This window comes from Balaenoptera musculus, chromosome 3 (assembly GCF_009873245.2).
Source record: "Balaenoptera musculus isolate JJ_BM4_2016_0621 chromosome 3, mBalMus1.pri.v3, whole genome shotgun sequence".
In the NCBI taxonomy this organism is placed as follows: domain Eukaryota; kingdom Metazoa; phylum Chordata; class Mammalia; order Artiodactyla; family Balaenopteridae; genus Balaenoptera; species Balaenoptera musculus.
In genome coordinates, this window is record NC_045787.1 from 118,881,143 (window position 1) to 118,899,085 (window position 17,943).

At 35.7% G+C, this 17,943-nt stretch overlaps 1 protein-coding gene across 10 annotated transcripts in view; it reads right to left on the reverse strand.

The window, feature by feature from the left end:
• NR3C1 (nuclear receptor subfamily 3 group C member 1) overlaps positions 1–17,943 on the reverse strand; it is a 124,187-nt gene that overhangs the window by 11,342 nt on the left and 94,902 nt on the right. For all 10 annotated transcript variants that reach the window (XM_036845705.1, XM_036845697.1, XM_036845699.1 and 7 more), the window contains 4 exons: positions 16,271–16,387; positions 9,423–9,701; positions 8,785–8,929; positions 4,768–4,898 (listed from right to left, as the gene is read on the reverse strand). In XM_036845705.1, coding sequence (XP_036701600.1) covers positions 4,768–4,898; positions 8,785–8,929; positions 9,423–9,701; positions 16,271–16,387 — 672 coding nt within the window. The remainder of the gene's footprint in view (positions 1–4,767; positions 4,899–8,784; positions 8,930–9,422; positions 9,702–16,270; positions 16,388–17,943) is intronic.

Here is a 17,943-nt window from a genome sequence, read left to right on the forward strand (position 1 = left end):
TGAGTTTGGGAAGTTTCTACTGAGGTATCTTCAAGCTCAGTGATTCTTTCCTTGGCTGTGTCAAATCTGCTGATGAGCCCAGCATTCTTCATTTTCATTACAGTATTTTTAATTAATTTCTAGCATTTCATTTTGATTCTTTCTTAGAGTTTCTACCTCTCTGCTTACAAAACCCATATATTCTCTTGTATGTTTACTTTTTCCATTAGAGCCCTTAATATATTTATTGTTGTTATGTTAAATTCCCTATCTGATAATTATAACATCTGTGTTATGTCTGAGTCTGGTTTTGATGCATGTCTCTCCAGATTGTAGTTTTAAATTTTTTGCTGAGAGCTGGATATGACATATCAGAACTGAGGTAATTAATTAGGCTTTTAATCTGGTTAGGAGCAGGTTGTGTTTAAGGCTTGCTGAAGCTATAGGTGTTAAGAGGTTTCAGTTTCCTCTAATTTCCTTGTTCTTATTTTTTTCCCCCTGTTGTCTTTGAGTTTCCCTAAGAACACCTTCTTAAATAGCTGTGTTCTGTAGGTCTCCCAGTTGTAATTCTGGATTATACTGGAACTCTGTTAATATGATTGTAAGGTGTTGGGGATGTGGAGTGTTTTATACTTTTATGGTTAAATCTCAGGTTTTTCTTTTTTCTTTTTTGTTTTTTTTTAAATTAATTATAGTAGGCCTGAGTCCCTAGGCTCTGACCTTTAGACGTGCTTCTGAACCTTTTTTTTTTTCCCTCCTCCTTCTCCTCCCTTACATGAGATACGAAGGTAAAGGGGGCTGGAATTATCTATTTGCCCGTTTCGCCACGTCAGAAACATGAGGGAATCTTTCTCTGATCTTCACCTTGAAAACCTGGTGGGGCTTCTGGAGGTAAACCCCAGAAAACTGTGGGGGACAACCCCCCTAAGACTGGGTCCCCAGAGTTTTTAACATGCCAGCTTTTCCTCACTTCATCTCCAGAAATTCATCAAAAATACTGTAAGTGTTCCTATGTTACTGGCTCCAGTAGCTTCTGTTTCCAGAAAGCTGATCTCGGCTGAGCTTCTCTGTATTTGCCTGTTTCTCCAGATTTTCAGGTAGTGGTTTGCCCTGTGACCTTACTTCACTGATGGATCTAAAAAGAAGTCATTGACTGTCAGTTTGCTCAGCTTTTACTTATTTGTGAGGATGGGAATGATAACTGCCAAGCTGTTTAATTGTGAGAGCTGAAACTGGAAAGCCACCCTCATTTTTCAATTTTTTTTTCCTTAGCTTTCTGAAAAAACTTTTACTCCACTTTCTTCAATTGCTGCTGTTCTGGAAAGTTTTCAGCCATTATATCTTTTCTCCTTTCATTTTGGATCTCTGATAATTATAATAAGACCAGAGCTTTTTTCAGCTGGTGTGCTATGAATGGGTTACAAATGTGTTGATAATGTCTGTTATGCTGGTTGCCACTGGTTGCAAGTAGCCTTATTCATTTACCTCATTGTGCTACGTATGAATGATATTTTTTATGTTCATTATGACATGAAAAGAGTTGTGAAGCACTGTTTTAGACCTCCTCCCTCAATCATGCCTCTTATTGTTGTTCATTTACATACATACATAACACACATATATAAATAATGAATACATGTACATGTATACACACATATATATGCATCTTAAAAATTGTATTCTGGCTAATTTCTTCAGATATGTATTTCAGTTTAAAGTCTCTTCAAATGCATCTAATCTGCCTTTAGAGCCATCATTTTTTTTTTACAATTGCACTTGTCTTTAAACTTACTAAGTATACTAATTTACCAGGCTTTGCAAATATCCTCTAAGAGAAAGCTAGCTTCAGAATGCAGCTTACCTCTTTCAGTACCTGCCTGCACAAAGTTTTAGTCTAGCATTTTTTAGTGGGAGGTAAGGATACCTATGTCAGAGTAGAAGTCTAATTATATCTTAAGGTATGTATTTTCATTCTTCTGATTTTATTTTTTTTTTAAAGAACCAGTGATATATACTGGTTCAATTTACTTTTTCTTATCATCTACAATGGAAAAAAAAATACATATAGCTCAGTGAGTCTGGAATGTATAAAACTTAAAGCATCATTTTTTACCAGTAAGGTTAGTCAGTATCTTAGCACTGACCTGTACCTGGATATTACCAATCAAAATGATTCATGATCAGAAATTTAACTGTTTCCTCAAATAACATCAAGCTCACTTCTTTAACAAGAGTACTGCTATAGGTAACCTTAAAAATTAGTATTTTTAATGGGTTGTGGAAATTTTTCTTACTTTGATTGAAATATTAATATTCCTTAAATCTAGTGACATTAAACAACCTTTTGTAAAATGAAGATAGTATGAAAGCATTAATATTGATGTGTGCTTTGGAAAAGCTTAAACAGGTATAGTCATGTGCAGTTATTTAGCAACTTTGAAACCACAGTTGTTACTAATGGAATGAAACCTTTTTTTAAAAATTGGAAAGCTACTTGTTTGTATATGAAAGAGGTACTCAGCTATCAACTCTGTATTTTATAAATACTAACCTAATCATTTTTACTGGAGTGACCTGAAGTTTATAATGCTAACTGGTTCACAGACCTTCTTTTATTAGTTGTTGAAAATGCCACATTTTTACTAAGGTAGATAGACGAGATACTTCGTATTTTTCAAAAGTTTTCTAGTATGCCTTTCCTAGCTGAAAGTAGTCTCACTGAAGTTCATATACCAATAACTTCATCTAAACTTTCAAGATTGTTCTATAAACTCTAGATAGAATCTGTCCAGCAGTCCAGCTCCAGTGCTGCATTAACCAACCTTCTAATAGTAATCAAGCACACCTTTTGTAGGTTATATCTTTTTCTCCCATAATTTTTTTTTTAAATTAATTTTTACTGGAGTATAGTTGATTCACAATGTTGTGTTAATTTCTGCTGTACAGTAAAGTGAATCAGTTATATTGTATATATACATATACCCACTCTTTTTAGATTCTTTTCCCCTATAGGCCATTACAGAGTATTGAGTAGAGTTCCCTGTGCTATATGGTAGGTTCTTATTAGTTATCTATTTTATGTATAGTAGTGTGTATATGTCAATTCCAATCTCCCAATTTATCCCTCCCCCCGCTTCCCCCTTGGCAACCATAAGTTTTTCTACATCTATGACTCTTTCTGTTTTGTAAATAAGTTCATTTGTATCATTTTTTATTAATTAATTAATTAATTTATTTATTTATTTTTGGCTGTGTTGGGTCTTCACTTCTTGTGTGAGGGCTTTCTCTAGTTGCGGTGAGCGGGGGCCACTCTTCAATCGCGGTGCACGGGCCTCTCACTGTCGCAGCCTCTCTTGTTGTGGAGCACAAGCTCCAGATGCGCAGGCTCAGTAGTTGTGGCTCACGGGCCTAGCTGCTCTGCGGCATGTGGGATCTTCCCAGACCAGGGCTTGAACCAGGGTCCCCTACATCGGCAGGCAGATTCTCAACCACTGCGCCACCAGGGAAGCCCCATTTGTATCATTTTTTAAGATTTCATGTATAAGCAATATCATATGATATTTGTCTTTCTCTGTCTGACTGACTTCACTCAGTATGACAATCTCTAGGTCCATCCATGTTGCTGCAAATGACATTATTTTGTTCTTTTTTTATGGCTAATACTCTACTCTATTGTATATTACCACATCTTCTTTATCCATTCCTCTGTTGATGGACATTTAGGTGGCTTCCATGTCTTGGCTATTGTAAATAGTGCTGCAGTGAACATTGGGGTGCATGTATCTTTTCGAATTATGGTTTTCTACAGATATATGTCTTGGAGCGGGATTGCTGGATCATATGGTAGCTCTATTTTTAGTTTTTCAAGAAACTTTTTATACTGTCCTCCATAGTGGGTGTATCAATTTACATTCCCACCAACAGTGCAAGAGGGTTCCCTTTTCTTCACACCCTCTCCAGCATTTACTGTTTGTAGATTTTTGTGGTGCTAGCCATTCTGACTGGTGTGAGGTGATACCTCATTGTAGTTTTTGATTTGCAGTTCTCTAGTGATGTTGAGCAGCTTTTCATGTGACTCTTGGCCATTTCTTTGTCAGTATTTCTTCTTTGGAGATATGTCTATTTAGATCTTCTGCCCATTTTTGATTGGGTTATTTTTTTGATATTGAGCTGCATTAACTGTTTGTATATTTTAGAGATTAATCCTTTGTTGGTTGGTCACTTTGTTTGCAAATATTTTCTCCCATTCTGTGGGCTGTCTTTTCGTTTTGTTTATGGCTTCCTTTGCTGTGCAAAAGCTTTTAAGTTTTATTAGGTCTCATCTGTAATTTCGTATACACAGTAGTACTCATTGTATAACTAAAATTTTTCACCAAATAACAGTGTAGTAGAGAAACAAAAATCATTCTTGTTGGCATTCCTTCTCTGTGTCTTCTATACTGGCATTGTCAAAGGTTGCAGGACAGAAGAAGGCTGTAGATATTCCAGATCAGTAGAGACCTCCTCCTCCCTGCCATGTGATTCATATACCTCTCCATTTCTCCATGATACCTATCTATCTTATTAATCTTGGTATCACTGACTGTACCTTTCTAAAATTTTACATTTATGAAAATCTAAGGTACCTGACTAGCAGGAAATAGTAGACTTGGTATAATCATTAGTGCTTTGTATACAAATAAACCTGTGCTTTGTATACAAATAAACCTTTGTTTCTAGACTTCTATATTTTACGCTTTTGAATATTTAGGTGACTATTTATTAGAAGAGAGTAGGTGTTCTACCAACCTGAAGAGAGAAGCAGTAAGGTTTTCATACAGAGATACTCTTCATAAGATACCTGAAGTCTGTTTAACTCAGAGGAAACATATAGCATATGTTTACATTGGTCATACATGCAGGGTAAAGCCATTCTCTGCCTGTGAAAGACAAATATCAGTGTTTGAGTTAGGAAGAAATAATTCTTGTTCCCCAAAAAAGTACTTTTTTGTTCTATTTTGCAAAGCCATGAACTCATCTAACTATTGCAATTAATGCTAATTCTCTCTGGATTAGAATTTTGGAAAACTTTCCTTAATATAGTGGAGAAATTATTATTCTACATTTGTTTTATTTAAGTATTTTAGAATTTATTTCTACAGAATTTATTACCAGGTTTTATGGTAGTATTTGAATATGTCCAGTTAGACAACACAGTTTTTAAAATCCTACCCATTTGAAAATCAAACGGTATTTTTTTTCACAGCATTCCATTCTAAAGACAACTATATGTGATACTGTTTACAGTTATGTAGAGGGTCAGAATTAGAACTTGACTGTAGGCTTTCTGATACCCAAAATCCGCCTCTGACTGACATTATGCGACTGAATATTCTTCCAACTAAAGGTACCCCAAATGAATTCTCAATTAGGATTCTCAACAGTTAGTATCACATCTATGATTTTCAAATAGACTCTCAAACACTAAGAGCCTGAAACTGAGCCTCATTCATGCTTTTAAAAATGCCTCAAGATCTGTTTTTTTTTTTTAAATTTTCTGACAAAGTGATCTTGGACTTCTTAACAGAAAAAAAAAAAGATGATTATTATCACAACAGCATAAGGATACAAGAATGGGAAATAAGAATGCCCACTTAAAAGCTGTTGTTTCTGTAAGCCATTTATCCTCCAATAAAGTTGAACACTGAGAAGAAATTTCTGTTAACTCCTACTTTATGTAAGAAATACCAGGTTATGCTATAACTGTTAAAGTCTAAATTTGAGTGCCCCCCAAATAAAAACTCTGAATTAGATTAATTTTATAAAAGAGGATATGTTGGTGTTTCATATAAATTCAGAGTTTTAATCCCAATTAAATGACTTCAAATTGCCTTTTAGAAAGTGACTATGAAGAGTAAATATAGTCAACAACATGTTGTTTTGGTTTAAAGATTTTTTTTTTTGATGTGGACCATTTTTAAACTCTTTATTGAATTTGTTACAACATTGATTCTGTTTTATGTTTTGGATTTTTGGCTGCGAGGCATGTGGGATCTTAGCTCCCCAACCAGGGATCGAACCCACACCCCCTGCATTGGAAGGCGAAGTCTTAACCACTGGACCGGCAGGGAAGTCCCTGTCAACATGTTTTTAACTTTTTAAGTAAGCATGGTCAGATTCTGAAATGAGCAAGTACTAAGAAATTTCAAATGTCTTTGAATATACATATAAGTAAGCTACATATTTTGATCAGTTAAATTTGATCAAACAACTTAAAATCTTGTCAAATTGTGATGCAGTGGTTTGAGCAGTCTTTTTTGGCAATAGATAGTCAAGGTGACTTCTTTCTTTGAAGTAGATACCTAAGAGTATGTGTGGAGATCTGGTCTGGTGAACCACATGGCAGTGCCTACTAACTGAGAGCAGAGATATGGCCCCTTCTTGGAATACAAAGAGTCTGATTATAGTACATATTTCACATGCCTCTTGTCATGTTTCTTCTCACTATGAAGACTGGTCTTCTCCTTCAGGTCTCACTCAGCTCAAATGAATGACACCTCCTCCAAGAAGCTATTAGCCACCCTATCTGAAAAAGACCTCTCTCTAGTAAAAACTCCATCACAGTCTGAGATTATTTTATTTGATGGTTATCTGTGTCTCCCCAACTAGAGTGTAAGCAATAAAGGTCAGGAACTTTGTCTTGTCCTCTGCTAATACTGTACCAGGCACATATTAGGAGTGTGGTCAGTATTTGATGTTCCCCTGTAATCCATTTTCCATCATGTTTTCCTCTGTTTGAAACCCCCCCTCCCCCGTGCACTGGTTTCTTCATGCTCTGAGAATAAAATCTAAACTCTATTTCATGGCCTACAAGATGCTGCTTGACTTGGTCCCTGTCCACTTCTCTAAACTCACAGAATATCCTCAGTGGCTTTCTCTCAGTTCCTTACACATGCCAAGGTTGTTTCCAGCCTTTGTACTCATCTTTTCTGCCTGAGATGCCCTACCTTTCCTATAAGCTTGTTCTTTTGTACTATTTAGTGCTCAGCTATTTAGAGAGGCCTTCTATGGTCCCCGAATCTAACGTAGCCTATACCCCTCTCCCTTCTCCTCCCCACACACTATTCTCTCATGGCTCTCGGAAATAATTTTGGTCATTTATTTGATTTTCCTCATCAGTATGTTAGCAGGGGCCTCATCTATTATATAGCTCAAGCTCTTAAATAGTGTCTGGCACTTGGTAAGTACTCAAATATGATTATTACCAATAGAGCAGCAACACCAAGTTTAACTCAATAATTCAGCCTCTTTTAAAATAGTTAGAGCTAGCATCATCCAGTCTCTACTAAAATAGATACAATAATTCGAGCTTACTACATAAGGCAAGCCCCCTCCCATTTCACACTCAGCTCAGCTCAAATAGATGCTTTTCTATAACTTCTACCTGTTATTTTTGTGCCTGGCATACCCAACAGATAAAACAATATGTTTGCTTTATCTTCACAGGATATCTTTTTAGGCTGTCCTCATCATTCTCAAGTGTCCTTTTCTCCTTCCTCCATTCATCCTCTGTTCATCAGTTGATGTTAATTTCCAAACTCCTTGCCACTCTGGACATATTTACAATTGTCAGTCAGTCACTGTTACTTTTAATATGGCATCCTGAACACAAACTACTAATGCCATCATTAACTCACATAGAGTACAACAAGACTATTATTCTAATAATGTGGTTTAAGACTTCATTAATTTTTTTGGAATCCTTAGTCAGTAGCACCCAGAGCTCACAATTTTAAAATCTCTACCTTTTTTCACATGAACACGAATCTCCTTCATTTTTCACTCTGCCCAGACCAATGGGTATGTATATATGAGTGTGTGACTCTCCTGTTTGCATTCTAATAAAGGAAATAAGCTGTGAGTACTAAAAGGTAGAAAGTGATAAGAGCTAGGGATGTACAGCAGAGAGGCTTTACATGGTGGTATGAACATCATGAGCTAGGGGTATGTTTGAAGAATAGATCATTCTGAGTGGGAACAAAGAGTATGTGAAGGAGAACAACGAGAGATAAAATTAGGCCGGATTCTGGGAAGCCAGAAACCATGCTGAGTATGCACTGAGTGCTCACTGAAGACACCTGTGTGTTGGGGTGATAACATTATATGATCAAACTGCGTTAGGAAGAAAAACTTAGCATGATGGAGGATAAACTGGAGGCGGAAAACTAGTTAGAAAACAACTGCAATGGGTAAGGGGGAATGGATATCTGAAGTATTTCACAGGCCTAGAGGACTAGAGAATAGCTGATTTATCAAATCTTAAAGTGTGGTTGGTTCTCTCCCAAATTTAAAAATAAAATCTTGTTCCCATGTTCTTTCCAAGTCACAGACATTGAGTGAGCCTTGCCATGCAAAGAGATACCTCTTGTCTCTGGGTCCAGACCTGTCATCCCCTCATCCTAGTTGTCCTCATCTGTAATTGTCCCTGCTGAAAGCAAGATCAGTATGAATTGCATCATGCAGTGCAAACACTGCATCTGTTTCCTTTCTGAAATAGGGTTATATAATTAAAACAACGCCACAGTAAGATTCCTTTTTACTTGCTGTAGACTTTACTGACCCAAAGCAATGCTATTTAAAAAAATATCCTTAAATATGTCCTGGTACAGTAATAATGCCACATGTAATTTGCTCTGCATTACACTTGGCCTGCCTTAAGCATTGATAAACTCTATTTCAAGTTTGCCCAGTTCCAAGACACCTGGTAGGATTGATTCAGTCCTGAAGGAATATGAATACAGGGAAAATGACTCACAAATGACTTACTCATTAATAATCAGATCAGGAGCAAAACACAGCAAGTTTGAACTTGATTGTCTATATGATCTCCACCCCAGGGCGAATGACATGAGGAACATCCATGAATATTGCAGTAGGGTCATTTGGTCATCCAGATGTAAGTTCCTGAATCCTGAATTAAGAGGAATAAAGGTATAAGGAAACATTCTAGTTGCCAAAGAGAAGATCATCTCTCTGGGAACTGCCAAAGACAGTTTTGGAGGACTCTTAACAGAGAGAGGAAATGAAGGACAAACTGGGCACAGTTTTCCTTTGTCATCTGACATGTTAAGCACCAAAGCCCTCAGTACTTTTTAATAGCATTCAATGTAAGAAAACTTAAGAGTTGCCAGTTTTTGTCACCTTTTGCCTATGTGAGTAAATATGGACTAAATAGTAAAATGCTATACTAAATAGTAAAATAGAAAGCCAAGAGTCCTGTCCTGGGATGTTACTCATTCAGTGAATTTAAGTTAAACAAACTTCCCCTGATATTTATACCTCTTTCCCCCTTGATGGAGTGGGGATGGCAGGAGGCCATGGGACCAGGGCGATAGAAAGCCCGAATGTTTTATTTAAAAGATTCTTAAGACTTGTGCCTTAGCTACGTTATCTTTGCATCTTACCTGGTATCGCCTTCGCCCATTTCACCGCTGCGATCACCTGCCGCCCACCTAACATGTTGAGTGTGGTCATGATCCGCCAAGTTGTATCTGGAATGGAGCTGTCGTAGCCCGCATATATCACCTCCGGCTCAATGACCTCCAGCAGTGACACCAGGGTAGGGGTGAGTTGCGGTAACGTTGCAGGGACTATTGTTTTGTTAGCAGAATTTTCAGAAGTTTCCTGTGAGACTCCTGTAGTGGCCTGCTGAATTCCTTTTATCTTTTTCTTTGTTTTTCGAGCTGTGGGTATATTAAAAAAAATACACAGAAATCAGCTGTAATGGGAAAATCTGGGCAGCACAGTTTATTAAAGAGGTATTTTAATTTCTGCAACTATTTAATTTGAAAGAGGAGAAATCTTTTATTTAGCAATTATGATAAGAAGAGAAAAACACATTTTTGCCTGAAAGCAAAGGATCAAGAGGAACCCGTTCATTTATTAATTTCCTCTACAGATAAGCCATTCTTCATTATAGTTATACTTTATATCAAATTAAGTGTCTTACAACACTATGTTAAAACAATATAAACAAATCACTCACCTAGATTCTTCCATAAAGTAATTTCTGTCTCAGTTTCACCCCAAAGTAAAAATTTTCATTAGTTATACAAGGCAAATTACTTTTATTATCAATTGAAAGAAAGAATCTCAGTTTGTAATCCCAGACTAGTAACTGTGGCTTACGGTTAATCTAATTATGGGTATATGTAATGAAGAGAGTGATACTGTTTATACGCTTGCAAAAAGTCCACTTCTTATCAAGACAGTAAGATGACATAGGAGATCACACACTAAAAAGAGTATTAGTTCTAACAGCAGAAAAATCCACTTTTTACCTTTATATGATGGATACTATATGGGACTTAAAAACCTTTGAAGAGAAAAACTTTAAATTTCTTTACATAAATTACCAGTGGGTAATTTCCCTTTTATAAGAGATTTATATTCATGACTCTATAAGCCTAAAGTATCCATTTTCAGGTAATATATAAAGTAACTAAAACCATCTTTTATTTTTGACTTAGTTTGGAACAGTACAGTCAAATTACAGCATGGATTCTATAGATTTTTTAGTCTTCATACTCTTGAATTTACTTGTTCTAGTGACAAATAAAAATATTAGGCAAGAAAAGAATTTTAGTATTCCTAAAGAGAAAGCACTCAGAACTCCAAGGAAGGGCAAGGAATGTAATTTGTATGAAAGAAGAAATGTACCTATCTCAGTTGTCAGGTATACGAACCATTTTGCTAAGGGAAAAGTAAATGCTAATCACATTTAAAAATAATTATTAGATCCTCTGTCCCTAAAATGCCAAAGTACCTAGTTTGTGGAGGACAGATGTGGTGGCGAGAACTATGTATCTCAACGTACAGTGTTAGAAAGGGAAAAAACCCTGTTGTTTACATTGAATAGAATGGTCCCATTTCTTATTGTGCTCTGTGCTGAGACATTTAAGAATTTTTAGTTAACATTTCAAAACAGAGAAACAGGATCGCGATAGATCTGTTCTAATTTATTTTACCATGCTCTATTGAAGATACAGTATGCTGTAGTAGTAGAGAGAGCATAAATATGAAACCAGCATGTTTGAATATAACCCTGACTCTGCCACTGAGTAGTTGGGTATCTGTGCAAGTTACTCCCTGGGCCTTAGTTTCCTCTTCTGTAAAATGAGGATAATATTAGTACCTACCTCACAGGGTCCGTTGATAATTAAGTCAGTTAAAATATATAAAATGTGTAAAATAGTTCTTGGCATATGTTAAGTGCTATATAAGAATGATCATTGCTGCAACTGGTAGTAAAATACAGTTGTAGAATATTTTGAATTCACGTAGTCCAAGTCTACAGAGAAGTGATGAAGTTTTAAAAAAGGAAGAGCTCCTACACGTAAGGAAACCCTTTAAACAACCAAAGGTATCTCACTGACACCCAGATCTCCAAATCATGGAATGTACTTTGTTGACAAAGTAAACAAGAACATGCATATCCCCAATCAATACACTGAAACAGTACTGTAAAAACTTCAATTAACCATAACTTTAAATTTGTCTAGAATATGTGTTCCTACACTCCACATTAGAACAAAGAAGAAAGGACAATGACAAACTGGAGGATTTTAAAGTCTTCTCACCATAAAACTAGAAGAGAACATAGGCAAAACATTCTGATAAGAAAATAAGTCTGTCTCCCAAGGCAATAGAAATGAAAACCAAAATAAACAAATGAGACCTAATCAAACTTACAAGCTTTTGCACAGCAAAGGAAACCATACAAAAAAAAATGAAAAGACAATCTACAGACTGGGAGAAAATATTTGTAAATGATGTGACTGACAAGGGCTTAATTTCCAAAATATACAAACAGCTCATACAACTCGACAACAAAGAAACAAACAACCCATTCGAAAAACAGGCAGAAGACCTAGATAGACATTTCTCCAAAGAAATACAGATGGCCAATAGGCACATGAAAAGATGCTCAACATTGCTAATTATTAGAGAAATGCAAATTAAAACTACAATGAGGCACCACCTCATGCCAGTCAGAATGGCCATCATTAAGAAGTCTACAAATAACAAGTGCTGGAGAGGGTGTGGAGAAAAGGGAACCCTCCTGCACTGCTGGTGGGAATGTAAGTTGGTATAACTACTGTGGAAAACAGTATGGAGGTTCCTCAGAAAATGAAAAATAGAGTTACCATATGATCCAGCAATCCCACTCCTGGGCATATATCCAGACAAAACTATAATTCAAAAAGAGGGATGCATCCCTATGTTCATAGCAGCACTGTTCACAATAGCCAAGACACGTTAACAACCTAAGTCTCCATCGACAGATGAATGGATAAAGAAGATATGGTACATGTACACAGTGGAGTACTACTCAGACATAAAAAAAACCCCAAAAATAATGCCATTTGATGCAACTAGAGATTAGCATACTAAGTAAAATAAGTCAGAAAGAGAAAGACAAATACCATATGATATCACTTATATGTGGAATCTGAAATATAGGACACAAATGAACCTATCTACGAAACAGAAACAGACTCATGGACACAGAGAATAGACTGGTGGCTGCCAAGGGAGAGTGTGGTGGGAGAGGGCTGGATTGGGAGTTTGGGATTAGCAGATGTGAACTGGTACATAAAGAATGGATAAATAACAAGGCCCTAATGTATAGCACAGGGAACTACATTCAGTATCCTGTGATAAAGTATGACGGAAAAGAATATGAAAAGAATGCATATATATGTATAACTGAGTCACTCTGCTGTACAGCAGTAATTACCACAACACTGTAATTCAACTATACTTCAATAAAAAATAAAAACGTAAAAAAATAAAGATCAAAGGAAAAAAATGAAAAAAATCATCTTCTATACTCAATATATAATCAGTTTAATTTCTTACTGCTTATCTATAGTCCTAAGAGAGAACTGATGCTTCTGAATAAAGCTCAGAAAGGCCTATTGAGCCCAACTGTGTTGTGCTATGTACTATTTTCACATAACTGGGGCAAGGAGTCGTTAATTGAATTAGTTAAGCAATCACTATTTTTAATCACAATTTAGTTAATAAGATTTTACTCTAAAGTTCCTGACCCCTTGGAGCATACAGGAGATTAGCAGTCAATATATGATCTCTACAGAAGTGTTCGTGAGTCTGTGATAGCTCCATTTCATTCTTAAGAAAAGTAAAGAAATCTTATTTAGCTTAAAACTTAGCTTAAAAATATTAGTTATGAAATCTGATACCATAAGCCTCCTTGCCTATAAGTTCCACTTGACCCTTATGACAAAAATAAAACTATAATTACCTTAAAATGAAAAACCATTTAGGATCACCGTTAAAAACCTTACTGTACTCTAATGCCAGGCACTTTAAGCAGTGAAGAAGGCTGCCTTAAAATAAATCTTGAGAATCACTTGGTATGGAGCAACAGTATCAAAATACAGCACTTGCAGTACTAAATTACATTTATGGAGAGCACTGGGCTCTGAGAGAGTTGACTGCTTCTGCAGAATTACTCTGGCACTATCATGAAACTGCCTGGCTTAGGGGAAACACTGCGATGAACAAGAGAACATTTTTAAAGATTGTTTAAAAAAAAAACAGAGAAGAACAATGTAGTTTAGCCATGTGTTTCATGCTTAAGTACTAAGTATTATTGCCCACCAAAGACTTCTGGGACACACACATACCTACTCCAAATAAAAGTTTTATATATACTGGAATAATTAAAAACAAAAGTGAGGCTTTCACACTAAAACCACATATACACAAAAACTCCATTAGATTTTTTAAAGCCTTTCTTTAAATTTTTCTACAAGTAGAGTTACATTATCAACTGCATGATATGTGCTACCTAATAACTAATATATTATTAAATAACAAACTAGAACTGTGTAGTGTAAGTGGACATAAGGTTAATCTTGGTTCTACTTGAAGGTGGTTTCAATATGAGGGTCCAAAATAACCTCTTTGAGTAGAAGAATGTATATCAAAGATTAGCATGTAGTAGCTCTTGACAAAGGCAGGTTTCCCCACTATTCTGATATTTTATATGACAACTTATAGAAGCATGCAGTGTGGTTGTTTTTTATTTCAGTGTTTTGAGAAATTGCAGCTTAGTTTAAGTTGTACGTTTAAATTTTATTCATTCAAAAAAGTTGACTTTTCAACAGAAGACTTTTCAACGGATTAGAAATGGCAGTGATGGTATATTTGATAATACAGAGAAAATGAGATGTCACTCGCTGCCTTGGTCTTCTGGTGAGGTGAAGGCAAAGGGCACTACAGTTGTTACTAAATTGTAAGAAGGAGGAGAAATGGGACAAACTTACTAACCTGGTCCATCAGAATCATTATTTTATAGGTGATACATCTTATTTCTTTTGAATAAAAAAATTCCCTTATACTTGGGATAGGGAAGGAATTGCTCAAAAGAGCATTATATGCTTAAAGCTCCAAAGATCAAAGTTAAGCTTGATGTGTATTTGGGAAAGCACCTAAAATGTTACTGGGTAAGCAACCACACTATATTAGTGATATGACAGAATTTTATTTGAGCTTGTCCTTTGAGTAAACTTATTTCTAAATATAAGATAGCTGAGATGAAAACATGGGGATTAAAGGAAAGTAGTAAAACTGGGGCTGGAGAAAAAAATATATAAACCAAGCACTAAAACCTGACATGCGTTAGTATATATTTATTTAAATGGTGAGAGAACAGAAAAATGAAACTTAAAATATGCACAGAAATGTGATATGTAAGAAAGTTAGGAATAACTATCTGGTTTTTTTTGTAACAAGAAGAAATTATCCTTGTGGCACTGAATGTGTAATCAATCTCTGTAGCTTTTGTAACACCTACAAGAAGATGGGCATTTATCATTTTCTTTTTTCTTTTTTTTTTAACATTTTTGGGGTTTTGTTTTTTTGGCCGCAGCATGCGGGATCTTAGTTCCCCAACCAGGGATTGAACCCATGCCCCCTGCATTGGAAGCGCAGAGAACCGCTGGATCACCAGGAAAGTCCCAGCTTATCATTTTCTTTAAAGCAATGTTTAACATGTTGATACTCTGTAATAAAGTGATTGGTGTGTCATGAAGGTCTGTAAACATGGTGAAGAAAAGACTAATTTAATCTGTCTTTTTTGCTATCGAAGTAATAAGAAGAACTGAGAAGATAATGTTGTGTGTCTGGTTTGGGGAATCAGACTATAGTCACACCCATAAATCTACTTTATATTTAAAAACATATACACACAGTGTGTCCTAGATAGCACCAACAGTCTCTCTTCTGTCAAAAGAACCACATGGTTTCCATTCTCCCTCTAATATCACCATATTAGACAAGATTAGTCTTTCCAAAATACAAGTCTGATCATATCTCTGCCCTTATTTTCCACCTAACTCCTAGATTTAAAATTCAATGTTGCTTCTTCTAGGAAGCTTTCCCTGCCTTTTAGGACAGAATTAGGTGACCTTCCTCTTGCTCCTGTAGCTCTCTATTTCTTTTGTAGTGTGCTGTACCATTTTGTGATTGACTCTGCAACCTAACTAGACAGTAAAGTACTTGAATACAGGCACTATTTTACTGATGTTGAATGCAGACACTGTTTTATTCGTTTTATGTCTAGTGCTTGCCTTGGTGAGTACTTGCTGAATCAAAGTGCACAGGGGTTATTAGATCACCACTACCACCTTCATGGAACTTGCAGTTTCAACTAAGGCAAAATTCCAAACTTTTTTCCAGAGGAAAGATTTTAAATGATGAGATCAATTTTAATTATACAGCTTGTTATATAAACCAGGATATGAAACTTATAACTAGTTTCAGATTTCTTCTTTGCTTGAAAAACAAAACAAACAAAACCCATCCAATGCCTCCTTGAGGAGTTTTTCCCCCCCTGTAGATTTGTAACAAAAGATTTATATATACACATATGTGCCAAGTAAAAGGTAAATAACAGAATAATGGACATGCAACTATATCTGGTATAAAAACATTTCTAACCCTAGCAAATAGTTTTGAGGTTGAAAAAAGAAATAAGAAAGATCAAAGTAATGTTTCTTCAAGTCTTATAAGTTTCATTATTACATAATTTTCTTTCTTAGCATATAGTCTGGCTACACTGAATTCAGTGTGTACAGTAAAAGTTGGTGAATAAACAAGCAGAATATGAAATACTCATTAAAAAATCCTGCTTTTAATTATTACATCTGCTTATGTATATTTTAAAAAGTAAAACAAATTTTTATATGATGCAGAGACAGTTCATTTTAGATATTTACATTACCTTCCAGGTTCATTCCTGCTTGAAGACATTTTCTATAGCGGCATGCTGGGCAGTTTTTTCTTCGAATTTTATCAATGATGCAATCATTTCTTCCAGCACAAAGATAATTGTGCTGTCCTATATGGAAAATAAAGGCACTGTTAAAATTTCACAGGCCTTAAAGGATATTTTTATGGAGAGGCTCTTTGCTGTTGTTGTTGTTTTGGGTGGAACATAGCCAAGGACCAAAGGCACTGATTAAGGAACATATAGTGTACTTTCTTACATTCATTACAAAGTTGAGAGGTCAACTTAAAATAAAAAGCCTTTCGTATTCTGTTTGACATAGTTCATTAAAAAAAAACTTTACTGCAGTATACATATAGAAAAGCTCACAAATCCTAAGTGTACCACGTAACCTAATAAATTTTCGTAAGCCAAACACTTCCATGTAATCAGCTCTCATATCAAGCAGCAGAACGGTTCCCCCACAAACCCTCTTCTTGCCCCCTTCCAGTCACTACCTACCAGGGGTAACCTCTTTCTTGATAAGCTGTTCTTTAAATTGTGCTTTAAACAGTTTCTTCTTCTAACAATTATAGAAGATCTCTGTATTTTATTTATTTATTCTATTTATAGAAGATCTCACTATTTTATTATGACTTCTAACTTAATGCTAAGGAGGACTAGAGAAAGAGGAAACTGGTTTAAAAATACTGTGAGAGTCCCAAAGGGAAAATGACTTTAATTCAGCATTGTACCACCGTATGCAAATAAAGCGTGGTCCCCTTCCAAATTTTTAAATAAAGTGATAGGTAAACACTTAAATTATGTTAAGGTCGCCAGCAATTAGTTAGGTGTATCACAGACTTGGCAAACTAAGCTACTGTATATAGGACTTAGGGAGATTTGTTCATTATTTCACATGCTTTTTGACTCCAAATACTGAAGATCGTTACTGTCTAAAATCTTCTGCCACCCAGTATTAAATGTGCTAAGAGGTAGAAATGCAGTTTTCACCTGTCAAAAATTTTCAAGGAAAATTTAAAAGGGAAAGACAGAAAGTCTTCCTACACTCTCCCTCCCCTCAATTGTACCCTCTTTTGTTGAAGAAAACTATCTGAAGATTTGCTAGCCTGGCAAAAACTGAAAGAATCCTCCTACACAAGGCCAGCATATCTAAATAGATACACTAGATAATTAAGAGTCTGTGTCTTTACACTAGAGGGGATGGTCTTCAGAAGACTACAGGACATTTGTCTTCTCAAAAATAAATCATATTCAAAGAAAAGAGAAAACATCATAATCATCAGTTCATTAGGTTGAATATACCTAGTCTGATTTCTGGGAAAAGATACTTTATGCATAGAATAATCTACTTGACTTGGATGAAAAAAAACTATATTCATTTCTTCCTAACATGTTAAATCACAGTGCTAACTGTTAAGCATTAGTTTGGGGTAGATGGTTAACTGTATCAGGTTCAATTCTTTGTGAGAAATAGGCCACAGAATTGACTAACGGTCTACAATTCAGCTTTGTTCCAGAGTTGTTCTCCAATGCCAAATGTCTGTACGAGCTGTTTCAATTCCTTTCTGTATTGTGTAAGTTTGCTAGCTTCTTTACTTGGACATGAAATGGAAGCACTAATGCAATAATTCTATCCTCTATACAGTTTAAGTAGGAACAACAGA